This window comes from Miniopterus schreibersii (genome assembly GCF_964146895.1).
Source record: "Miniopterus schreibersii genome assembly, chromosome: 8".
Lineage (NCBI taxonomy): Eukaryota > Metazoa > Chordata > Mammalia > Chiroptera > Miniopteridae > Miniopterus > Miniopterus schreibersii.
The window spans coordinates 74625530-74652452 of NC_138109.1; the positions used below are offsets into that span (position 1 = coordinate 74625530).

At 38.4% G+C, this 26923-nt stretch overlaps 1 protein-coding gene across 1 annotated transcript; it reads right to left on the bottom strand.

The window, feature by feature from the left end:
* Nucleotides 1-1076: 1076 nt before the first annotated feature.
* On the bottom strand, nucleotides 1077-26913 carry RIOK1 (RIO kinase 1). Its single transcript, XM_081144034.1, has 17 exons — nucleotides 26631-26913; nucleotides 23666-23876; nucleotides 18864-18954; nucleotides 17727-17796; nucleotides 16288-16330; nucleotides 13644-13736; nucleotides 12740-12852; nucleotides 12558-12638; nucleotides 11580-11666; nucleotides 11040-11177; nucleotides 10696-10799; nucleotides 10373-10479; nucleotides 7887-7952; nucleotides 6585-6704; nucleotides 5792-5845; nucleotides 4256-4408; nucleotides 1077-2949 (listed from the first exon to the last, which is right to left on the bottom strand). The coding sequence occupies exons 1-17, from the start codon at nucleotides 26699-26701 to the stop codon at nucleotides 2839-2841; spliced, it is 1713 nt and encodes a 570-aa protein (XP_081000160.1). The 5' UTR covers nucleotides 26702-26913; the 3' UTR covers nucleotides 1077-2838.
* Nucleotides 26914-26923: the final 10 nt, after the last annotated feature.

Here is a 26923-nt window from a genome sequence, read left to right on the forward strand (position 1 = left end):
AGAAAAAGATATGAATAATAATAATATAGCAATAACTACGTACCTATCAACAATCACTTTAAATATAAATGAATTAAGTGCACCAATCAAGACATAAGGTGGCCGAATGGATAAGAAAATGACTCATACATGTGCAGCCTACAAGAGCACTACTTCGGATGAAAAGACACACACAGACTGAAAGTAAAAGGATGGAAAAGATATTTCATGAAAATGGAAATGAAAAAAAGCTGGGTAGCAATACTTATACCAGACAAAATAGACTTTAAAACAAAGGCTATAACAAGAGACAAAGAACATTTCATCTAGCCACGATATGGAAGCAACCTAAGTGTCCATGGGTAGGCAATTGGATAAAGCTGTGGTACATATATACAGCAGAATATTACTCGGCCATAAAAAGAATGAAATCTTACCATTTGCAACAACATGGATGAGCCCAGAGGGTATTATACTGAGTGAAATAAGTCAAAGATAAATATCGTATGATTTCACTTATATGTGGAGTCTGAAGAACAGAATAAATGAACAAAAACAAAAAATAACTCAGATACAGAGAACAAACTGGTCGTTAACACATGAGAGGGAGTTTAGGGGGCTGGGTGAAAAAGGTGAAGGGATTACGAAGTACAAATTGGTAGTTACAAAACAGTCACGGGATGTAAAGTACAGCATAAGGAATATAGTTGACAACATTGTAATAATTATATATGAGGCCAGGTGGATACTAGACTTTTGGGGGAATCACTTCATAAGTTGTACAAATGTCTAACCACTATGTTGTACACCTGAAACTAATATATTGAACGTCAACTGTGATTGAGAAAACAAACAAAACACAAATACAAGTAAATTTTGTCAGAATAAGACCAAATGCAACTGGAAGATCTCTAAGATAAAAATCCCCCAAAGTATAGAGAATTACTAAATCTGCTTTGCATTCTCTTTTGTTAATTACAGAATATTTCATCAAAATTCTATTTCCTATTTTGAACTTTTTTAAAAAGTCCACAAGGGAGGATATTATGAACATAATAAATTTTTTTTTTAATCCTCACCTGAGGATATATTTTTTTCCTATTGCTTTTCAGAGAGGGGAATAGAGAGAGAAAGACAGATGTGAGAGACACATCAATCGGTTGCCTCCTGACCGGGGCCAGGGATCGAGCCTGCAACCAAGGTACATGCCCTTGGCCACAATCGAACCCGGGACCCTTCAGTCTGCGGGCCGATGCTCTAGCCACTGAGCCAAACCGGCTAGGGCTGAACATAATAAATTTGACTTAAAATTTTAAAAGCTCAGTTAAACCCCCTCACCCCCGATAACCCCTCAACTCTCAAACAAGCAGATGCAAGCTTCAGTTTAATGGAAACAAGGTTTATTTGTAGAAACTATTTCTGATGTAAAGTATATGGTAAAAAAAATTTTGATCCTCTCTCAATATTTGTGTTTTGTTGCAGTCTCACCCTCTTACTACTCCCTTTCTCACCCCAAGCCTGCCCCACTCACATTCCTTCCCACCACAGTAAGTGGCAATTCCAGTAGTCTCTGTCGCTAAGGTCATAATCCGACATCATCCTCTGTACTCACACGTTCCCTAGCACACCTAGTTCACTGCACTTTTGTGTCCTATCTAGAATCCAGCCACTCCTCTCCATGTCCCCTGCTACTGCCCTAGAGCAAATCGTCGTCTCTGCAGTGGGTTACGACAATAAATACCCAACTGGTCTCCCACCCTTGTTTCAATTCTCTAGAGGCCAAAGTGATAGTGACCTTTCAAAACAGAAGTCCAGTCATATCACTCCTCTGCTCAAAACCCTGCAATAGCCTAACGCCATCTGATTTCATCTACTATTTTCTCCCTTGTTTCTGGAACTTTTCAGGCATACTTCTGCCTCAGGGCCTTAGCATTTGCTGTTTGCTTTGCCCGGAATGCTCTTCTCTCCTGATATGCACATGACTCATATTATCCAAGTACTTCCTCAAATATAGCCTCTCAGTGTGGCCTACTTTAAAATGGCAAACTTACTTCTCCCAGGCATTCTCTCTTCTCTGCAATAATTCTCTCCACAGCATTTGTCACCTGCTGATACACTGTTTTTACTTATTTTGTTTAATGCCTTGTCTTTTTACTAAAATGTAAACTACCCTCAGGTAGTAATTTTTGTCTGTTTTATTTAGCACTGTATCCCCAGCACCAAAATACTCAAATATTTGATGAATGAATGAATATGCCAAATAGTTGAACATGAAATAGCTTCTAAAGTGGGAGGTCCTAGCTCAGGAAAGAATATTAAAGATGAAGAGTGCATTTCAGATCATCATCAATGCACACAGAACAAAGCTGCAGTGAATCATCAACAGCCAGGAGAATTCTCCCATAAGTGAAACTCCCTTTTACAGAAACCATGGCCTTTTAATCATGTGACTTCAGATGGGTCTTTGGCATGTACAAACAAAGCAAAACAACTGGCCCAAGTTTGTCCAAAGTGCCTTCACACTGACATAAAGCTTGTGAACATTCAATACATTTAAATATTTATGATGCTTCAAAAAACATAATGGAGAAAAAATATATAGAACTAAAACTGTACAAAGTTCTTCATTAAAATAGCTTAAATAAATTCTCTGTCAGTGCCAGACAGAGTCAGTGACTGGATCTGGACAACAGAGCTTAGAGCTTTTTACATAATTACATGAAACACTTGAATCAGTCTTCACAGACATTGCCGTAATAGCCATTAGGTTAAAATCAATACCCCATCTTCCAGATGCAGCTTGGAGTAAGGCAAGAAAGTCACTGATGGGAAATTACTGTACATAATATAGTTCTGATTCTATCTGCCCTTTTTTGTCTTGGCTGTCTTCTCCTTTCTTTTCTTCACATGTTTAGGAATTTTGTTTTTTCTTTTCTCTCTCTGGGCTTCCTTGACCATCTTTTTTCTTTCCTGTAAAACAAAACCAAAATTTAAAAATAAATCTATGAAATATAGATAGAAGGAAAAAATAAATACTTACTTGGATAACATCACAGCTGTTTGCCTATGAATTGAATTTCAAGTAACACTTAATATTAACTCAATCAAGAGGGAAGATGGTATTTAAACAAAACAAATTTTCATTTTTTCCTCCTGAAGTTTAGCAGTTTTGAAAGCAGCAGGAAGCACATTTTTTTAAAGACAAGGTTTTCTTTTCATAAGCAAATTCCATTCATATTATTCACATTGCTACAATTAAGTAAAAAGGATTTTTTTTTAAAGTACACTATGAAAAAATAAAAATGATTATGGTTTGGTGGTGGAATTTGGGGTAAAACTGTCTTGAAGGTATCCTAATAGAAATCTGAAGATTGCAAAACAGAAATATCCATGAGGATGTTATTAAATGCTTGCAATTACTTTTCTTTACAAGTTTCATATTCTGACAGAAATAAAGGTTGGAAAGAGCCCGGCTGGGCATGGCTCAGCGGCTGGGAATTGACATGGGATCCAGGAGATCGTGGTTCGATTCCCAGTCAGGGCACATGCCCGGGTTGCGGGCTCGATCCCCGGTTGGGGGTGTGCAGGAGGCAGCCGATCAATGACAACTCTCTCAATCATTGATGTTGCTATCTCTCTCTCTCCTTCTCTCTTCCTCTCTCTGAAATCAATAAAGATATATTTATAAATAAATAAAGGTTGGAAAGAGACAAAATATCCCTAGTAGACAAAGAGAGAAAATGTAGTAACAGCAAGTTGGGTATCTCTCTCAGAAGTCTTACAATCCATACTTTATAAAATTTAAGGATTAAACTAAGAATGAAGAGTAATAGTTACACAGTTGTCATATCACAGTTGTGGTATCATTCAACCACAAGTGTCTCTTCTGTCTATAGCCAGGAGTGGAAGAAAAAGCCTTTCAGACTCTGGAAACTCTGGGCTGTAAATCTCCCTGAAGGGGCTCTTCAGTATTTCACCACGAGGCAACTCCAACATCATTTGTACTTCGAGCTAATGACAATCATTTCTAATCAATGTACTGAATTCAGTGTGTCCTTTCCGTGGCAGTGCCCAAGGAGCTCCCAACAGAAGCCCAATCTCTAGATAATGTTACCACCAAAATCAAAGTTCATGCTTAGGAACTAAAACTACAATTAGAGGTATTTACTAATCAATAATGTTTTCAGCCACCATAATCTAGATACTTGAGCAAAGAGAAATGAGAGTGGCCATGCTGCCATGTTAAAGAATTAGGGAATTTTCATTCCTGGCTAACCTTTTTATCAACTTCAAGGTCAGTGGTGGCTTTCTTGGAGCAGGCATGGTCTCCCTGCTCTTCAGATCCTGCGTCAGAACACTCAGAGCTGCCACCATCTTCTGAATCAGAACAATTCTTTTCGTTAACCTGATTTTCTAGGAGTGCAGGGACCTTGAAAAGATTACAGAACCATGTTATTCGATCAGTTATCTGTTGTTATCAAATTTGTTAATGCCAGAACTCAGATTTTAGACTTGCAGATATACTTTGAAAAACAAAAGCCTGTACTCAAACATCAAAACAACAGAATCAATATGAGGGAGGAAGCCTGGAAGTAGCCAGCCATTCGAGTAAGACTCAAGAACACACCACATGAAGAAACTGGGGCTTTACTGGATGACCCAACAACAACATAACTGTTCCACTCCAGAACTGGAAGACAGTTGGGATTTGGAAGGGCAGGCATGTCCTGAGTGATGACGGGGGTACATTCTGAGCAATGAATGCCTGTTAGGCGATTTGCCGTTGTGCGAACACTCCACAGCTCCTGCTGTAATTATGTGCACTGTACTTTCATACAATTGTTAGCACAGGCTTGTTTACACCAGCATCACCACAAACACGTGAGCAATGTGCTGCACTATGCTGTTGTTACATCGCTAGGCAACGGTTTTCCAGCTCCACTATAATCTTATGGGACTGTAACAGTATATGCAGGCTGCTGTTGCCTGAAACATTGCTACGTGGTAACGACTGAGAAATACAGACAGGAGTAAAAAATGCGTATTTGAATAAATCTGCAGCTGTTTTCCTACGAATCAATTTGAAGTAACAATTATTATTCACCTGATCAAGAGGGAAGCTGATATTTAAACAAGAAATTTTCATTTTTCCCTTGAAGTTTTTTTAGCAGTTTTTAAAGCAGCAGGAAGCACTTTTTAAAAAGAGATTTTCTTTTTATAAGGGAAAAAAAAAAATTTTGAAGTCAATTCTTCCCATAAAAGACAAAGTAAATTTTCAGAGCCAACTGTGATCCTTCATGTGTAAGCCTTTAATTAAAAACATTAAAAGAAATAAAAACTACCTTTATTACTGCTTAAGCTAGAATTAATCCCTGTTACTCTAAAATGTAAAACAAGATTATTTTAAGGAAAAAATACTGCAGGAATCCAGCACTATCAGACTGCTAAAGACCTGAGAATGCTCTTCATACATACTTTTAAGAAGCTGGTTGTAAAAACATCAAGAAGCACATGGTTATCATTAATAACTTCACAAATGAAGACCAGGATACAAAAAAGATCAATGCCTCAGCTATAACAACAGATCAATTCAGAGGCAGAATGAAAAATAAACCAGACATTTCTGTATTTCAGACTATGATTAAGAAGACTGAACACGAAAAGGGCATTTCCAAAAATGCTCACAGACTTTGAAAGTATATATACTAATAACTATATCATTGTTAATTTAATTCTAATATACTTTACATTAAATTTTATACCCTTTAACAGAGTTTTCACATAAATAAAGAGCAACACATATTCTTTATACCTTCTGAACTCCTGACAAGTCTTTCTTCAATCCTGTGACGGTTTGGTATAGAATCTTGTAACCACAAAGAAAAAAACAAAAATTAACATAAAACTTGACAATGAAATAACACACTCCAATACTAAGAAACAACACTGTGGGCTAAATGATATACTGTGGGATTATAAAAAGTTGCCTAAAATTCATCTCATAGTAAAAAGAAAGTTTATAGCATGGGTGTTGTTCTTGTCCACCGAGCATACAGGCATCAGCGAATTCTAGCCCACAGGCCAAACCCAACCGACAGACTCATGGCTTCTACTGATGAACATTCGCAATCAATATGACGGAAAACTCTGAATCTCAAGAAAATGAAATGTATTCTCCTCCCCAACGTGACTCCTTCTTTCTCTCATTAGTAGACCAGTATCATGAAAAGCTGTTGTTATTAGTGTTTTATATTTCGTCAATAAAAATCCGGAGGAAATTTTTTTCTCTTTTCATATAATGACCTACATAGTAGCCTCGGTTTTGCTTCTCAGCCTGCAAAGCCTAAAATATTTACTACCTGGCCCTTTAACAGAAACAAATGTCCAGACCCTGAAATATCTATGTTAATGGATCCAGTATAATAACCACTTATATCCTAGACTTAAATACCAGTGAATTCACTTTACACTCAACGTGCAAGAAGGCCATGCGCATGCCACGGGAATGAGGCGTCTCACTAGGTTGGAAGGCAGCTGGAGGCGGCAGGCTGGGCCCGGCAGCTCCCTCTGCAAACATGGTGCTCCATGGGCGCCCAGCTACTCACAGTGTCCTGCTGGGCGTTCATGGCCATGTCTTCTTCCTTCAGCTTCATCATTATGTCCAGGTCCCTCTCATAGTTTTTTACTTCAGTCAAGGTTCTAGGGATATATGCTCGCTTAAACACCTAGCGAACACAGAGGGAAAGGAAAAACGAAACTGTTATTCGCACACTTCTCACACTTGCTCAGCACCCTTGCCCCCATCGGGCACAGAAAACACACCCTCACCAGCACCCTCGCCCCCACTGGGCACAGAAAACGCACCCTCACCGTCTACAACACTGTCGGCCAGGCCGCCCGCACAGGCTGGTGCTGCGTGGGCTGTGCACTGTGCCAGGAGTAGGTTGTTACCAAGGCTAAAAGACTAAATATGACTACGGTTACCCTGCGAATAGAGTAACACTCCTCTCTCCCTGTTTGCATTCTAAGAAGTTTTTCTGGGTGGGAGACAAAGGAATGTAATTGCCTGGCTGTGCCTTATGAAGGAACACGTTCTAACAGGAGCATCACCCACCCTATGCTATTGCTGATGAACACAGGGCACCTTATATTCATCCAGCACACTAATATCTGTGAGAATTAATAAATAAAATAAAATAAAATAAATAAAATAAAAAATAAAATAAAATAAAATAAATAAAATAAATAAAATAAAATAATAAATAAAATAATAAAATAAAATAATAAAATAAAATAAATAAAATAAAATAAAAAAATAAATAAAATAAAATAAAATAATAAAATAAAAAATAAAATAAAATAAATAAAATAAAATAAAAAATAAAATAAAAAAATAAAATAAAAAAAATAAAATAAAAAAAATAAAATAAATAAAATAAAATAATAAAATAAAATAAAAAAATAAAATAAAATAATGCCTACTGTGGATCATCTTCACAAAAAATACACTGACTCCCAAGATTAAAATAATTTTCCTTTTTACCAAACACAAATATTTAAAATCTGAATTACTACTGAATCAATATTTAAAAATCCATATTTGCAAACTAAAACAGGCTTTTCCTTCTTGAATCAGATACTCCAATAGGTTCTTTAAAATGTTTTCCATACTCCAATAGGTTCCTTAAAATGTTTTCCACCTAGGACACTGGGCTAATGGGTTGCTGAGTGGAATGATGTAATGGAATGTAAGTTATACAACAATTATATAACATATTACATCTCAAGGAAATATTATCATTTAAAATAAGTGCCTATAAAAATCAAGTTCATGCCTTAACAATATTTTTTAAAAGACCTCAAAGCACAAGTGTTTCCTAAGGGTGTGAACAGATGATAAACCTTACCTCTTCATCCACACGATCTTGGTTGGACCTTTCCTCCTTGGTCCTTTGGGATGCCATTTCCATGGCCTTGGAAAGAAAACAATTACTTTCCTTCACATTCAACCTATAGAAGATACATCCATTTCCCAATTTTAGTATAAACCTGTTCTAATCTTCCTCGGTATCACCTCTTCAACTTCTAATAAAAAGGACTTGGTGTCCTCTCGTGGTCAGGTTCCTCTCATGTTAGACCTCACCAAAAAGGCTGCTGTCAACCCAAAGTAACAGGATAAATCAACCCTGTCTAACCTCAGGGAGCCCTAACCCCTTCCTCTAAAGTAATACCACTTTTACTAAGTTTCAAACAATTAGCAAAAATACTTACTAAAGGAAAACTGAGACCCCAAAATGAAAGAGCCATTCCTTAATTCTTGAGCAAGCAATGAAGGGATCAAAGGGAAAGCGGATTGTCCTCTAATCTGAGTATGTGGCTCCAGTGCCACTGCAGCATGAACCACCAGAGGAAGCCATCTGAACAATGACACTAAAAGTGTGACACATGTTCTACAGGCATCCTTGGGCTCGTAAAACTGAAGATTTGTTCTCTAGTCTATTTAGAATACACAGAAAAAAGGATAGAACAGTGGTTCTAGGTGGCCTTTTGTTTTGAGGTGAGACAGTAAAATTAGCGTTAAAGGGTTTAGGAATATAAATGATGTGATATTTACTCATTCAATTAACATGTGATTAGTTACTCCTGCCAGGTACTGATTAGGTATTGGCAATACAAGAGTAAAACTCCTGTCCCTTAAGAGTTCATAGTCTAAGTAGAGTGTGAAAAAACGAAAAAAACTTTATATAGGAAGTGATACAGTATGACTACTTCTATTAGTTACATAACATGAAAATACTGTTGGCTCTCCACATCTGTGTATCTGTATCTACAGGTTCTTCATCCCCAGATTCAACCAATGTTGGGTTGAAAATATTTGAGTCCTGGCCAGTGTGGCTCAGCTGGCTAAGTATCGTCCTATGCACCAAAAGTCTGCAGGTTCGATCCTCAGTCAGGGCACATACCTAGGTTGTGGGTTCAATCCCCATTTGGAGCACATACGGGAGACAACTGACCAATGTTTCTCTGTCTCTCCCTTCCTCTCTAAAATCAACAAACATATCCTTGGGTGAAGATAAAAAAGAAAAACAGATAACCTGAACATCAAAATTAAAAGCTTTTGTACATCAATGAATACAATCAACAGAGTGAAAAGGCAGCCCATGGAATGGAGAAAACATTTATAAATCATATAGGGTTACTAATCAGAATAGGTAAAAAAATCCTTTAACTAAAAAAAAAGTATATGATTAAGAAACAGACAAAAGACTTAAATAGGCATGTCTCCAAAGAAGATATACAAATGGCCAACAAGTACATGAAAAGATGCTGAACATCATCAGAGAAATGCACATCAAAACTTTGTGACACTAGCTCACACTTACCAGGATAGCTACTCAGTAACAATTGTTTGTGAGGATGTGAGAATGTGGAAAAATTGGAACCCTTGCACACTGGCACATTTTTGATGAAAATGTAAAATGGTGCAGTCACTAAGGAAAACAGTGTGGCTGTTACTCAAAAAATTAAGAGTAGAATTACCATATGATCCAGTAATCCCACTTGTGGGTGTACATCCAAATGAACTGAAGACAGGGTCTTGAAGAGATATTTACACACCCATGTTCACAGCTGCAGCATTCACAACAGCCAAAAGGTGGCAGTAACCAGGTGTTCATAGATGGATGAATGGATAAACCAAAGGTGGTATGCGCATACACTGGAATTATCACTCAGTTTTCGAAAGGAAGGGAATTCTGACATCATGAATGAACTTTGAGGACATTGTGCTAAGTGAAGTCAGTCAGTCAGAAAGAGACAAATAGTGTGTAATTCCACCTATATGAGTAGTCAGCTTCAAAGACAGAAAGTATAATGGGCTGGGAGGAGGGAGAAATGGGGAGTTAGTGTTTAAGGAGTACTGAGTTTGTTTCTTAAGATGAAAAAGCTCTGTGGATGCCCGGTGTTGATGGTTGCACAACAGTGTCAATGTACTTAATGCCACTGAACTATACATTTAAAAATGGTTAAAATGGTAAATTTTATGTTTTGTATATTTTACCACAATTCAAGAATTTCTGCGATACAGAAAGGCCTCTGAGAAATAAGGGAAAGGAATTAATGAGCAAAAGCTAAGAACAGGTTTCTTACTAAATGTTCCTAATTTTGACAATCTATGTAATCTTGTCTGATGATTAAAGTCAAGAAACCTGGCTTTCCCATTGGCTTTTTACTATACTTTTGATTCTCCATCTGTGAAATCAGAAGGAAAAGGTCTCAGTAAGCTGTTAAATGAACAAAAATTATGCTGAGCAATCTGAGTCCTCAGAAGTGCCACATAAATGCAAATTACTACTGCTAGTTTCTGTTTTTTCCCTTCCTTGTCCCATCTCACCTTTGAGAGATAAGCGTCCATGTTCTCTTGAGTAATTGATGGGTCTGTGACAAATTCAAAGAGCTCCCGCACAGTCATCACAGCAACATTGCGCTTCAAAAAGAAATCTGTCAGAAGAAAAACGGTAATGATAGCTTCACAAGGGAAAAGGTTATTATTCCGACAACTCTATAGAGAAACAAAGAAATAAAAACATATCTTCTGCCAGCTACTGGTATAGGTATCACTGCATCAAACGACTTAGCACTAAGATTTTATATCAACACTTTAACAGATTATAGGCCCAACACACACAAACAAGCTGGTAGACAATTTCCACTTACCATTGACATTGGCACAATCTTTTCTCAAGAACTCCAAGGCATGTGGGTGGTCATGCTCCACAGACTGAGAAACGTCAATGATGTACACACCCCCACCGCTGTACCTGCGGGCCAGACACGGGACTGTGAGAAACACCAGTGACGTGCACACATCCACGAGGGTGACGTGAGGGCTCAACTCAATGACTAAGGCCACCAAGGCAGGAAACACATCCTATACTGTGACCATGTAGAAGCCAACTTTTAAACTTTAGAATTTAGGATGACATCTTGGATTGAAATTTTATTTTTTCAAAGGACAAGAAACTACTTATGGGAGGTTCCTAAGGGACGAACATACTCACAGCATGTTAAATTCACTGAGATCTGCATGGACGAGCCTGGCATCCTGATACATTGTTCTCATGTATTGAATGACCTGCAGGTACAACTCCCGAGCCTTGGATTCTGATAACTGGATATTTTTCAAGAGTGGTGCTGGCCTTCAATAAGAATAAAATAACAGTGAAGATAAACTGACAGGGCCCCATTTTCTTGCTTATACTACATTTGTTACAGGCACTTTTCTTCTATAACTCATCACAGAACAACCTGGTTCATTACAGATGTACATTTCCAGAAACTTGTCAACAAACAGGTGCTTTCCCAGCTTACCGTACAAAATATTCCTCAAAAAGTAAACTCTGTTATTCTGAAGCATTTTAAGACTTTAAAAGGTAGAATAAATTAATAACTCTACGCACTAATACACTGGAAAAGAGTCATTAAAAATATTCCAAGACAAAACAAGCTATTTTAATGGGAAATATTCATATATTGGATAATTCAAAGCACTTAAAAATACAATCCTGAGCATGTAATTATTAGGCCTTCCACATACTCACATGTCATCTTTACCAATGAAGCCCATGACAAGAACATGACTTCGTAGCAGGATAGGTTCTGGGCATGGGATCCCTGCTGTGTTTAGCCTGTGATAGTAAAACAGATAAAAGCACACAAAAAAAAGTTGAAAAAGCATCTAAAACAAATTACAACAGCTACAGTACACATGATGAATACTGCTGTTAGGAAACAGCATCAGGGTCTCTCAATATATTACTGTATTCCAAAAACTTTAAGACACTAGTGATTTTAAGTGGCACCATCACGCACCATCAAGAACGGCAAAACACTGCCAATTCAACTACAACATCCCAAAGCCTCTAACACTCAATCCAATTCCAGAGATGTTAAACTGTGCAAAAAATGTGAGTCTTAGAGTTGATGAAATACAGCAGATATGTCTGCAACGATCTTTCGAGCTGATCAGCCTTAGCAATGATCAGTAAAAACAACTGCACCCATACCTAATAGCTAACTGAACACATGCAGACTTCAGAAGGGCTTTCAAACACTCACTAATACCTGCTTAATACTAAAATAGCCAGCATATGTCACCCATGTACAGCATATACATAAATGTGTCCAAAACTGGACTGAAATAAGAAAAGGAAACTGACAGAGTTTTGGACCTAACAAAACTGTCTAAAACTCTAATACCTGTTTAAAAATGACACATCATTCCCACCACCTGATTAAGTCACTTCCCTGCTAAAAATCCCGTAACAGCTCCTCACTGTCCTCAGTATGAATTCTAAGTGTTTTCACCTGGCTTCTAAGGCTCCTTAAATGATCCAAACAGACAAGATATGGTAGCTCCTACTGTCCAGAAATTGGTTTCTGCTTACTTCAGCAGGTCTAATGGACCTGAACAGCCCCACCATGTCCCTATCTTTGGACAGCACCACACTGGATCTGCCGGTGAGAAAGAGCCGAAGCCAATGTGCAGGCACAGCACAGACACACACCGAGACAGTCACCTGATCAAGTTCCTCATTTCTTTTTCTGCCCAAGTTTTCACCATTTTTCTGGGGTTTCCTTTACAATAGCCATGACGAAATCTTGAACAAGAAAAACATTTGTTATCTGAATCATTGCATCTAGTTTTTATTTTTTAGAATACAGAAATTAATCCAATTGTAAAAAAAAAACCTGAGCTTACCTGAATTCCCCACTTACATACTTATCCCGATCTTTGAACACCAAAATAGAAGTTTTATAAATTTTGATTGCTCTGCTCTCTCCATTTGTTGTGCTGGCATGGTATACATTAGCCTATTTTAGGTCAAAACCAAAGAAAATTAAGTTTGTGTTAAATAACTACAAACAGAATTTTACTTTTTCAATCTATTTGATTCTATTCTCAAAAGTTAAGTCAAATGAACTGAAATAATAGGCATCAGGAACACAATCATCTTTTGAATATATGAATTAAAATATAAACCATCATACCAAAAGACACAGTTAATATATCTCCAAATTACATAAATAGTAAAATCCAACTTAAATACATGTGAGAAGCAGTTTCAAACATTTTTATATCTTGAGCATGTGGAAAATAGTTGAAGACACTCTCACATCCATGATTTATAAATTTACTTACTGAGAACTGCTTCCCATAAGAATGAGTTGCTAATTTAAAAACTCCATGTTTGTTCTATCTGCATATCCATATATATATGGAGAAAGACATTTGTTGACTCACAGAAACTAGACCATAACCTCCTGCCCCTATTAGCAACTATCTAAATAGGACTCAGGCCTGCAGTATCCTGACCATCTAAGCTCACTGCTGAGCACAGCTAGTTGGCCTCAATGGTACGGTAGAGCAATAGCAGTGAAAAGGCACAATTATGTGCATGACTTCCTACCTAGCCATAAATAGTAATAAAGCCATTTTTAGAAACATTGATTAAACTATCCTGACTCTCATATGTGTGTGTGTGTGTGTGTGTGTATGTTTCTTTTTAAAGGCACATTTTATTTACAAAATGCCTTAGTTTCATTTCTTATCTGAAATAAGAAAACTAACATGAAAACATTCAGATATCCAAAGAAAAGCTCACTTCTTTTCCTGTGCTAATGCAGCCATTTATCTCTGATATGATTCCTCTAGTCAACATTTTGAATAATATCATTCGTGTTCTGGGATCCAACACCTAAAAATAAATGCAAAAAAAAGAAGTTCAGAAAGATAGTACCAAATATTTCTCACTGAAGAATTTGACAATTAATAAAACTAAAGAACTTAACTGTATCATGCAATCCTGGTTGGCTAAATGAGAGTTACTATTACAGTGTTTTAATTCATTCTAATTTTTAATAAAGAGAATGTGAGGTGAAGGCAAAGGAACCAGAGAGACAATAAACCAACAAATCATTCAGTCAAAGAAATCAAAGGCTACCAAGTCCAAGGGAGGCAGAAATTGACTCCAGACCAATATTCACTAATAGAAATACAATGCTAGTTACCACATTAAAAGATATAAAAGATAACTGGTAAAATTAGTTTTAACACATTGGTTTTAATTCAATACATCTCAAACACTACCACTTCAACACATAATCAATATTTTAAAAGTTATTAGTGAGAGATTTAACATTCTGTAACCCTAAGTCTTCAAAATCTAATGTGTATTCACGTTTACGGCACGTCTCATTCAGAACAGCCACATTCCAAGCGCTCAGTGGCCACTCTATTTGAACCAGGGGTCAGCATCCTATAACTCATGAGTGAAATCCAGGCGGGAGCCTGTTTGTCTACAGCCTATAAGCTAAGAACAGTTTTTACATTTTAAAACACTTGTTAAAAAAAAAGAGAATGGTGAGCCACAATGTTTAAAGTATTTATTCTTCAGTCCTTTAAGAGTTTACAGCCCCTTGCTATAGATGAGTAAATCAGGGAAAGTGTCTCCTTCCAAGTCAGGGCAGTCAATTTTGAGTAAAGACGACCCCAAAGTCCTCCTTAACAAACAGGAGGCAATGAACTAAAGCCTGCTCCAGTCCATGTCTGAAACCGAAGCAACCACATATTTACATGAAATTTCCAGGGACACTACAAGAGCTTCTCATGGCTCAGGCAGCCCCTCTAGCTTCATAGAGTGAGACAGTGTCAAGTGGCCAAATCTAACTAAACTCTAGGGTCCATCCTTCAATGAGGTGGCTGTGGTCATCCCAGAAACCTAAGGTTGATAGAAACAAAATAACTGTAAAAGACTGCTGAACTAAAACCCAAACTACAACCGTGGCAAATGGAAGAAAATGAAAGGAAAGTGAGTGACTAGGCCGAAACCAAGCTTCCTTCTCTGCTGCACAGGTAAACAGCAGGGGTGTAAGCTGGCTGAGCACAGGAATCCACAGAGACCTGAGCATCTGCAAAACTAGCAGGTAGCCAAGTCAGGGGGATAGAAAGGCGGAACATACCAAAAAGGCTCAAGATAGGGAAAGAGAAATAAATATAAGAGAATAAACTTACAAGTATGTTTTATAAGGACAGCTTAAGACTCAAAATACATACTCTCATTCAAAATTCATTTCAAAGAGATGAAAGAAGGATTTTAGGGTCTTGGAAAATTAAAGCTGCCTCATCTCTTTGAGCTGGACCACACTTTGTTTTCAATCACAAAAAGAAATCATACAGAATAAATTAGAGACCAATGGAGACACAGATCCCAGACCTGCCCCCACCTGACTAAATGTGAAATTCAATTGCACAACTGGTTCTAGATCTCAGGTAGGGTGTTACTCCTTCGGGGATTGAGGTAAATAGTACAAGGGGTGCTATGTCTTAAACCAAGGATCTGTAGGTTGAAGGGGCTGCTACCGCAAAATTTGTGCACATGTGCGTGGGCAGGGAGAGGGTCGTGGGCTGCAGCAGCAATGTTCTGATCCTTCCTATCACTTTGTTCACATCAAAAATCTGGGTTAATGCCAACATCCAATCACAACCCACTACATGTAGGAAAACTGGGGGCTGACTTTCCCCCATTCTTGAACAGAAAGAATCAAACAAGCATAATTTCTAAACCAAGTAAGGGATTTCTAAATGAAAATTTTAAGGCATTGCCCGTCTCTCTCTCATACACTACCACCCACCCTACTTTGTGGCAGATACCTGAACTACTTCTGAGAAAGTTCACAAAATTCCTGGAGACCTTGTTTAAGACAAGAGAAAAAGATTCCTGGTCTTACAGTCAATTCTGCTTCCCCCTAGAACGGGGTGGGAACCCTTTTTCTGCCAAAGGCCATTTGGATATTTATAACATCATTCCCAGGCCATACAAAATTATCAACCTAAAAGTTAGCCTGCTATATCTGGTCAAACATTTAATTAACTCATCCCTAATGTGATGGCTGGAATTGCTTCTCTTTTATGAGGCCTTGGCAGGCCAGACCAAATGATTTCAAAGGCCATATAGGGGCCGTATGTATAGGGCAAGATGTTCCCCACCCCTGCCCTAGATGAAAGCATTGCATGGTGGCTTCACAGGGCCATGAAGGGGGCATGGTTCTAAATTGTGTATTAATAGTCCTATTACAAACAAAGCAAAATGTAGATCTCTAAACTCAAAACTATAAGAAGGAGTAATTTTATATAGGAGTAATTTTATATAACATTAGTATTAAGCAAGAAGGTGAAAGGAAAACTATAATCCAGAGAGAAAAAAGTGCTAGTTTAAAATAAGAACTTATAACACATTTAAATTGTACCTGTTCTACAGTTGCTCTGTCCGCCTTGTCTTTGATGCGATACCTAACCAAAAAGGAAAAAGTATAGGTGACACTCAAAATTCAGTCAGAGAAGCCAAATAAAAAGTTTCTACATGTACATCATTCCATGAAATTCCTAAGTAGGTAGTTGCTTTAATAACAGATTTCAGGATCTCGACAGTTTCATCACTCAGTGAAGCATCTTTCATTTCCCCTTAATAAGCAATTCAGTTCCCTAGGGCAAAAGGAGCGTATCTGCAGTAAAAAATTATATCCATAATTTAGAAGCATTAAATAAAAAGAACAGGTGGAGTAAAGTAAACTATGCTGTAAAAAAGATCAAGTCTATACTGTCCTTCAAATCTTTCATGATTCTATTAGTACCTAATTAAAGTCAATTTATAAGGCTTGTTCTTTTAGAGTCCTTTCTTCAGACACAAGTCGAGACATCATTTCAAGCAGTTACTGAGTTCTGTATTAAAATGCAGACTCTGATTAGCTTAAGCTCACACACTGACTCAATTAGCACACGAACCTAATGTAATAGAGTCAAACACAAAGATTCAGACACTTCAATGAAATAACAAATGACTATGGTGTTTCTCAGAAAGTTAGTATATCTTGCGTATAGCAATAAACCAGAAAAAAATTGGTTTTTTGTCAGCGGAAACTTGGTTTTTAAGTTCAGTTCTAACACTGCTAGTTGTATGATCTTAGTGCCACTTTCTAAAAGATGTTAATGTCTTAGAGTTAATAGCATATAGAAATTAGGCAGATCTTACAAATGGTTTTGAGAACAGAAGTGTAAATGTAATTTGTTTTTGGTTATATTATTATTTAGTTTTAAATCTTCCCTTCATTTTTTTTGTTTTGTTATTCCAACCCAAGGATATTTTTTCCATTGCTTTTGCTTTTCAGAGAGTGGAAAGGAGGGAGTGGGAGAAAGACAGAAACACTGATGTGAGACACATCAACTAGTTGCCTCCTGCACACACACCCCGAGTGGGGGCGGGCAGTGAACCCACAACCAGGTACATGCCCTTGACTGGGAATCGAATCTGCAACCCCGTGGTTTAAGGACAATGCTCCAACCACTGAGCAACACCGACCAGGGTTTCCCTTCATTTTTAAAAAACATATCATGAAAGGGAACAATTTTTAAATAAATTCTAAAAAGGAAGCATTTTTATGCTAAGGTTTTAACCTTTTAACAGTTTAAACATTTAAACAGAAATTTACAAACACTGTTATCCTAAGAGCACATTTGTGAACAAAGGCATTTAAGCTTAAAAAAAAAAAAAAAAGGGCTTTAAGTATACAAAAAATACACCCCAAAACAAAAATACCATCCTTTGCAAAAGAATTATGACCACAATGCCACTTATTTTGTCTAGATTTAGTCCCTATCAGCCATGTTTTATAGTTAAAATATTACTTACATATCGGCTTCCTTTTGTCTAGACTTTTCGGTGACTTTATTTATGACAGAATCAGTAACATTTAGCTTATCTAAAAAATAGGGAGGGGGAAATCGACAATGTAAACAACGTCTTTCTGAACAGGACACTTCTCCTCTCTTCCTTTTCTATTTTCTAAATAGTTTATTATACATAGAACATATTTTAGTAACAAAAATTTTTTAATGTTTTTAAAGATAAGCTCTAAGTTGTGTTTCCTTGATAACAAGTGTCACTTTTATCACTACAGCCATAATTTTTGAGCCATAGAAATCTTGATATAGAAATCCCTCAAAAATACTCTATCTGCATATGCTGAATTTCAGACACTTAATATTTTTTACAACTAATATAGGTAATGTAACTGCCTGAATTCTAAGTTTAATTCTAAACTTCAGTTTCAGTTCAAATTATAGGTCCATGAAAGGCAGTAATAGGCTATGAGATGCTATGCTAAATTTATAACAAGTCAATGTCTACAACAGAAAAACGACCTTGTATTTCTCTCAAAACATTCTGATTCCTGCATTCAACAGCTCATTAAATGATTAATGCCTACATAAAATGTCTCTGGTAAACAAAATGTAATTATATCCAGCATTCTAGTCTTTTCAATATCCTTCTATGAGATAATCTGACTACAAAATCTAATATAAAACAGACAATAACTTGAGTGTATCTGCAATTTTGTATCTGTACACCAGGCAAGAAACAGAACTAAAAGAAGCAAAACGCTGCTTCTTTCCCTTGAAGCAATGTTTTTAAGTTACCAAGTTCTTATTTCCTCTAAGCACTATTCAGTTGGTAACACTAAATATACTCAGTTCTTTTCTATTTTTTATGTTTTTATTGATTTTGGCAGAGGGGGTAACATGAATTGATTTTCTCCCATACGTGCCCTGACTGAGGATCAAACCCACACCCTAGGTATGTGCCCTGACCAGAAATCAAACCTGCAACCTTTCGGTATATAAGGTGACAGACGCTTCAATCAACTGAGCCACATCGGCCAGGGCAAAAATACACTTATTTCTTGATCCAATAAAATTTTATAACACTTCATGTGTTTCTGAAGAATTTTCTCATAGCCCAATGAGGAAATGTATTTTACAAACTCACCTAGATTAATTTTGTTCTCATATTTCCGTAAGACCTTGTCTGCTGGAGTAGACATTTTGGCTGAATTATAGTTGGAAGGCTGTCGATTTGCCTAGAAGAAATGAGCTAGAATTTAAGGCACTACTTATAAATACACAACTAAGGTTCATCATCATGTGTTTTTCCCCTGGTTCACGACTATTAAAGCATCAACACTTAGAGGAGTACCTGAAGGCCAGGGAAGGATCAGACGTGCTCAAATGTTTTCAAACCGCTTCTGAAATAGCTGGTTAGAGTTACTGGCTAAAATGAAGAGTCTGCATAATCTGAGTGGGGTTTTTTAACCCGTTCATAATGTACTCCTCATAAATAAATTAAGGTTTAATGCATTTTTCTAATTTGACTGTTTTGTATCTCTAAAACTTGAAAATGTTCACTTACGGCCAATGTGAATAATAAAGAGCCCAGACCAATAATACACTGGTGCTAAGAATTTCATTTTGGGCCTGGTATCTCAAGAAAAGAAAAGATGAAGACTGAGGCTTAGCACTGACTGGTGCCATGTACAAACTTAAATAATTGGAAAAAGAAAGGGGAGGTGACATCCAGAGCACATAAGTAAGAGAATAAAGTATAGATAAAGTATCTATAATAATTACTGATTCCATCCTGTTACCTAAGCCTGGAAATTGGAGGCTGGGGTGTTTCTTATTTGCAAACAACTTAACTTTTTTCTCAAATGTAACTTTTAAGATAAATTTAAAATTAAAATAATGTTCATAGTAGAAAACACAAGTAAAATTTTAATCACCTATAATATCAGGGCCCAAAGATAACAGCTGACATTTAAGCACATATATTTTTTTTCTAGCTTTCTTAAAAGAAATTGCACTCTCTGTTCAAATTGTTAAACGTCTTACCCATGAATCAATGGAAGAGTTACCAAAACAAAACCACAAGGGGGAAATTTCTTCAGTTATTTTAGAAGTCCATGCATTCTGGTCCACAATTTAACTGTTTTAATTTTCAGGGAAATATTTCTTATTTTCTCCCCTCCCTATCTTTTCAGGAACCTTCATGCTCCAGTAAGAGGCACCCTGTTAATCCTATGGCTCTGCAAACACCTGACACTTGGTACTCCCTGGTTGAGACGCAGGCTCTGCGTGGCTTGGTCACTTGTGTAGCTCACGGACATATCTCCATGTCATTAATGCAGTTTCCACTGCAACACACTGTACGGCTACATAATATCCATTGTGTCAACCAACCCTATAGCAAATTTAATCACGGTTGTTTTCAGAGTTCCTCTACTACAAACAATACTAGAGGATCATTTTGGAACTAAAACTTTGGTATGCTCCTAGAAAAACTGCGGAGTAAAAGTGGTCATTTTGTGAGCTTTCATTACTGCCAGTTTGTCCTCCAAATAACTGTACTATTTACTGGACTGTCAATTACATATTTTATGTCTTTGTCAGTTTTGTAGGTGAAAACAAGGCTTCTCTATATATATTTAATCTGCATTTCTTTAATTACTAATGAAGTTGGAAATTTTTCTACATGTTAACCATTTGTAGAAAACTATTCGTGTTCTTTCCCATGCAAATTTTTAAGCTCATTATCTTATGATAATTTAAATAACTTTTTATTTTTATTAATCCTCACACGAGGATATTTTTTCCATTGATTTTTAGAGAGAGTGGAAGGGTGGAAGGGACAGAGGGAGAAAGAGAGAGAGACAGAGAGAAAAAGAGAGACAGAAACATCAATGTGAGAGACACACTGATTGGTTGCCTCCCACAGGCGCCCCAACCGGAGCAGGGGATCAAACCTGCAACTCAGGTATGTGCCCTCGACTGGGAATCAAACCCATGACTCTTTAGTGCATGGGCAGATGCCCTAACCACTGAGCCTCACAAGTCAGGGCTAAATAAGTCTTTCCAAATTTACTGATATGGAAGGAATCTATATTCATGACATTATGAGAAATATGGAAAGGTAAAGAATAAAAATCAATAAAGGCTGGCGCTACAGGGCAATATAACCTGAAGGAAATCTTTCACTTACTCAATTTCAGGACCACAAAAAGTCTTTTAAAAAAGAAGACATATAGAGACATTCAAGATGGCAGGGAGTAGGTAGATATTACACTCACTCCTCCCAGGACCAAACTGGAATGAGAACTAAATTATAGAGCAAGCAACCTGAATAACCAACTGAAGACTAGCTGGAGAAAAGTCGCATAACCAATGACTTACAGAAGGAGTCACATTGAGACTGGTAGGAAATGCGGAGATGTTAAAAGGGCTAGCTCCGCTCCCATGGGCGGCGGCTGAGGTTTCAGAGGGATATCGCAGCTGCAAAGCTTCCCCCTGAGAAGCACAGAGTCTCAATCCCAAGCTGCGCTCCCCAGCCCAGAGCACGAGAGCTGGGAAAATGCACCCACATAACTTCTGGCTGCGAAAGTCAGCAAGGATTCTGTTGGCCATGGTGAGAGAGAAGTCTGCTAGAGACACGGGCACCTTCTTAAAGGGCTAGTGCACAAAATCTCCTTTGCAGCTACTCACCCTTGGATCTAGCAGAGGGAAGGGTGGAACACTCTAGAGTCACATGAGGAGTGACTGAGGTTTGTGGCTATGGGGAGAGAGCTGAAGGAACAGCCTCCAAGATCCTTGTTCTGAGACACTCTCCCAAACTACAGATGCCATCTATCTTGGATGGAGCACTCCCCTCGACAGGGTAAGACCCTGGGGGAATGCAATAGCTCCACCCTCTAGATTTCCTCTCACACCACCCTGTAGAGCTTTTGCCCTGCTGAGGAATCAGCTGCCTGGGCCAGAGTGTAAAGGTCTGGGCAAACTCAGGGTATTAGTAACTAAGTTATGTGGCTTTGGGGCAGAGGCCATTCCTCTCACTTTTCCATGAACCTAATTGGGGCTTCCACCGAGTGGGAGATCCGCTAGCCCCTCTCTCCAGGATCCCAGAGGCCCCACCCTATTGAGATTGGGCTCCTGGCAGAATCTGGGTCAGACTGAGTTGTGTGGCTCAAGGACAAATGCAATTTTTCCCTTACAGAGACCTCCCATCACACAGCCAAATGGTCTGTTTGTGTCTAATAAACTCTGCTGGCCTCACCCTGATAACTCCCCAGATCCTGTCCCAACACAAAGGTGTACAAGCACCCAGTAGGTGACAGCCAAATTTGGTATATCTTGGGTTATCTGCTGAGTGGCCTCAGACCCAGCATTGGCACTGAGTTTGAACCTACATCAATCTGGTGAACATCATCGTCCCTACCTGGTGACTCACTGAGAACCTACCTCATGTAATTTGAGTACCGCCAGAGGCTCTTTCAACTACTGAGCCTAACAGGCAGCTGGCAGGCAGAGGCAGTCAAAGGTGGATCTCAGGATGCCTTGGGACTTTTGTTGACCTATTCCCAAGCGCAGTGCAGGTAAAAACCATCTTTGGCGCACACAAGAATAAACTCAAAATGGAATAAAAACTTAAATGTTAGGACTCAAAATCATAAAAATCCTAGAAGAAACATAGGTAGCAAAATTTCAGACATTTCTCAGAGCAATATTTTTTTCTGATATATCTCCTTGGGCAAGGGAAACAAAAGAAAAAATAAGCAATGAAACTACATCAAACTAAAAAGGTTTTGTATAGCAAAGGAAACTGTCAACAAAATGAAAAAACAACCCACTGAATGGGACAACATATTTTCCAATGATACATTTGATAAGGAGTTAAAACCCAAAATATAAAAAGAACTTAATATAGCACCAAAAAACAAACAATCCAATTAAACAATGGCCAAAGGACCTGAATAGACACTTCTCCAAAAGGACATACAAGTGGCAAATTGACATATGAAAAAATGCTCAACATCACTAATCATCAGAGAAATGTAAATTAAAACCACAACAAGATATCACCTCACACCTGTCAGCATGGCACCATCAACAAATCAACAAACAAGTGTTGGCGAAAATGTGGAGAAAAGGGAACCCTCCTGCACTGTTAGTGGGAATGTGGATTGGTGCAGCCACTGTGGAAAACATTATGGAGGTTCCTCAAAAAATTAAAAATGGAACTGCCTTATGACCCAGCAATTCCACTTCTGGAAATATATCCAGAGAAACCTGAAATACTAACTTGAAAAAATATATGCACCCCTCTGTTCATTGTAGCATTATTTACAAAAGCCATGATTTGGAAGCAGCCCAAGTGCCCATCAGTAGATGAGTGGATAAAAAGGCTGTGGTACATTTACACAAGGGAATACTACTCAGTCGTAAAAAAGAAAGAAATCTTATCTTTTGTGACAGCATGGATGGATCTGGAGAGTATTATGCTGAGTAAGCCAGTCAGAGAAAGACAAGTACTATATAATTTCACTTCTATGTGGAATCTAATGAACAAAATAGAAACAGATTCATAGATAAAGAGATCAGACTGACAGCTGTCAGAGGGAAGGGGGGTTGGAGAGCTGGGTGAAAAAGGTAAACGGATTAAGCAAAGAAAAAAAAAACCCTCATAGACACAGATAACAGTATGGTGAATGCCAGAGGAAAGGGGGTTTGGGGGAGGTAGAAGGTAAAGGGAGGATAAATGGTAATGGGAGACGATGTGACTTGGGGTGATGAACACACAATATGCAGATGTAGAATCGTATACCTGATACCTATATAATTTTATCAACCAATGTCACCCCAACAAACTCAATTAAAAAAACAACAGCAGACCCTCAAAAAAATAAATAAATAAAAAGACATAAGCAAACAACAAAAAGATGTATAGAATCACTTATAAAATACCTGTGGGTTACTCCCTCCATTCGAGATATAACACTTGGTGAGTTTTCCAGCTCCATCATCCCAGTCCCAATCATCATCATCATCATCATAATCCTCCTCCTCCTCATCTTCTATCTCACCTTCATCCATCTTCTCAGTCACATTATTTTGAAAGTTTTCAAATAGAATGTCATCTTCCTCTTTGATTGTCTTTAAGTCAATGTTTTCATCACTAGAAATAAAAATGTTTTAGCACGTTTATGCATACTCTAATTAAACTTACATATGTATTTATTTACAATATAATAGACTAAATCTATACCGATAAAACTAAAAGGTTCCCTTACAATATATCTGCCAGTGATCTTAATCTTAGTACCAAGTTCTGTTTTTCAGAGTTCTGTTCCAGTTGTCTGATTGTTCTCTTGGTCCTACTAAAAAGTACATCAGGTTAAATACACCTCTGCCTAAGTTAGAATTTACATTGCTATCTTCTCTGCTGAATGAACTGGCTTTGATCAATATTCCAGACCTGACTAGAAAAACTACTTACAGAGATGCTTTAAGAGAAGTTAAAAAAAAAAAAAAGCTTTCTGACAAAACTTGGGAATAAGTCTAAAGCAGCTTTACCTTGAACTCAATACCACTTTGCAACAAAAGAAGCCGTATTCAAGATTTGTGTTACAAAAAGAACTTCAAATCACCCTTGTTCATGAAGGGAAGAAATGGTGAATGTAAGCACCACAAATGAGAAAGTAAGCTGGATAAAATTAAACAGAGGTAGGGACTGTCAAACCCAGAGAACATGGACACAGTAGAGAAAGCACAACTAACAGGGCTTATTATTGCCGCGTGAAAATTCAGACCCAGTGTTACATCTTAGTTTTTCAAGAGAAGCCAGGTATATGGATTTTTGTGTAAAATCTTCCACTAAATTGGCATTTTCAATTTTATCAAAACGCTGTGCATACCAAACAAAACATGTCTGGCAAGTCAGATTCAACAGAGGTACTACCAGTTTTGACCTCATGCAGAGAATGAAGACAGAAACAATATAAAACAATTGATAATATGCACTACCAGCTTAAGAAGTCAGATGTGAATTTAAGTAAATCCAGATTATCATTCCTGACTTATTAGCCATGGTTTACAGGGCTCCAAATCTCCACAGAACAAATAATCATTAAACACCTACTATTTACTAGGATTTCATAATTATAATCCATAAATTGATCCTTCATTTGCTAATAACCTAGAGTGGCATGTTAAAGTTAGACCTCCAATAGTACGGGAGCTTCTCAACCTCAGCTGGACAATTCTTTGTTGTGGGAGGCTGTCTTGTTGCCTCACAGGATTGTTGGCAGCATCTCTGGCCTCTATCTACCAGATGCCACTAGTGGAGCAGCATCCCCAGTTGTGACAAACAAAAATGTCTCCAGAAATTGCCTAAAGTCACTGGAGGGTGAGGGGGCACTGGGAGGAAGGAGAACAGAATCCAATGGTTTATCTTTATAATAATCCAGTGGTGGATAGTTCCCCTTAACTTCTTCCCTTGGGCCTTTTGTACACTCATGTGTAAACATAAATCTGGAATGTCCTTCTCATTTCTCAGGCTAAATCCTACTTATCCTTCCAGTATTAGCTTACTATAACTTGCTCGGGGAAGCCTTCCCTATTCTTCACCCATTTCTCCTTTGTCCTACTTATCCAATTCAAATACAAATCATTTGTCTAGTTATTTAATATGTTTTCCCTGCCAGAGTGCAAGCTTTGTGTCAAGTAATGTTTACCAATGTATCCCTACCAACACTAGATCTGACTCATAGAAAGTGATCAATGTATACTTATTGGAAAACCAACAATTAAGAAAATTTACATGCAATGAAACCTTACTGTATACATAGGTAAAAACCATTTTCTATAACTGTTTCATTTTGCTTTTGTGTAATAGTTACTCTTAATTCCTGTTGCCTCAGATCCCACATCCAATCTACCACCAAATTGTCACTTCGACCTGCAAAACATATCTTTATGACCCTATCTCTAATGTCCATCATCTCTAAACTGAATTACTTTATTACTTTTGTACCGCTTCCCCTCTGCATTCCAAAACCATCTTCTCCATAGCAGAGTGATTCCTTTAAGTCATAAGTCAGATGATGTCACCCCCCTGCTAAAACCCCTCTTAGGGCTCTCTAAGACCTAGAATCTCTCAGCTCCTTACTTGTAAGGCTCTACGGGATCTGGCCCCTTTTCACTTCTGTATCATTACCTACCAATCTTCTCAATTACCTCTGCTGTGCTCTAGGCACAATGGCTTCTAGATCTTCCTTTCACAGCCAGGAGGGATCTCAAAGTGCAGACTTTGCACTTGCTGTCCCCTCTTCCCGAATGGCTATTCTCTCTCCTCAGCCTCAGGTCAACTCATTCTCGTCGTTCAGATCTCGACTTACCCTCTCCCTGAACAAATCATAACTTAGTCTATCAACTGTTTTAAATTATTTGCATAGTATATATTATCTGGTGTGGGGGTTTGGGGTTTTTTTAAAATACCTTTGTACTTGTCAGCCCTCCCTCTCAAGTAGAAAGTAAAATTCAATAACAGGGACTGTTTCTTGTTCATCACTATCTCCAGCACTGCGAACAGAACCTGGCACGTATTAGGTGCTCGCGTATTTTTGAAACGCTAAATGTAGTCAAAGCACAAAAACCTGTTTCCCAGTCTCTGTGCCCAACTTGGCCTCTCAGCGATGCTCACCAACCTGGGAGCCCTGGACTCCCTTGACAAGTGGCTTTCATTAACTCAGCCACAAACTGGGACGAAAGTCGCGGCTGGGATGGAAAAAGACGCGAAAGGCTGCGAGGAGAGCCCCCGAGCGGTACTACCAGCGTCCCTCTAAACCAGTGTTCATGCCGTCCAGGGAGCGGCGGCGGCAGAGACAACAAAATCCCAACGGACCCCCGGGTGTGCGTCACGGCCTTCTACCTGCCGGAGGAGTCCGCGTCGTCGAACTGCCCGGGAACCACCCGACTCATCAGCAGCCGCCGGTAGTCCATGACCGAGGGCGCAGGGTGTCAGCGCCGCCGGAGGCCCCTCGCCCAGAGCTGGGCCGCGACTCGCGCAGACGACTCAGCCGCCCGGCCTCTCCGCTCCGCACTCCCCAAGCCTAAGGCGCGGGCCACGTGCTTTCAGGAATTAAAACCCACAGCCCAGGCACTGCGGCCCGGCGCCCCAACGGAAGCCCCGCCCCTACCGGAAAGCCTGTCCTACCGGAAGTC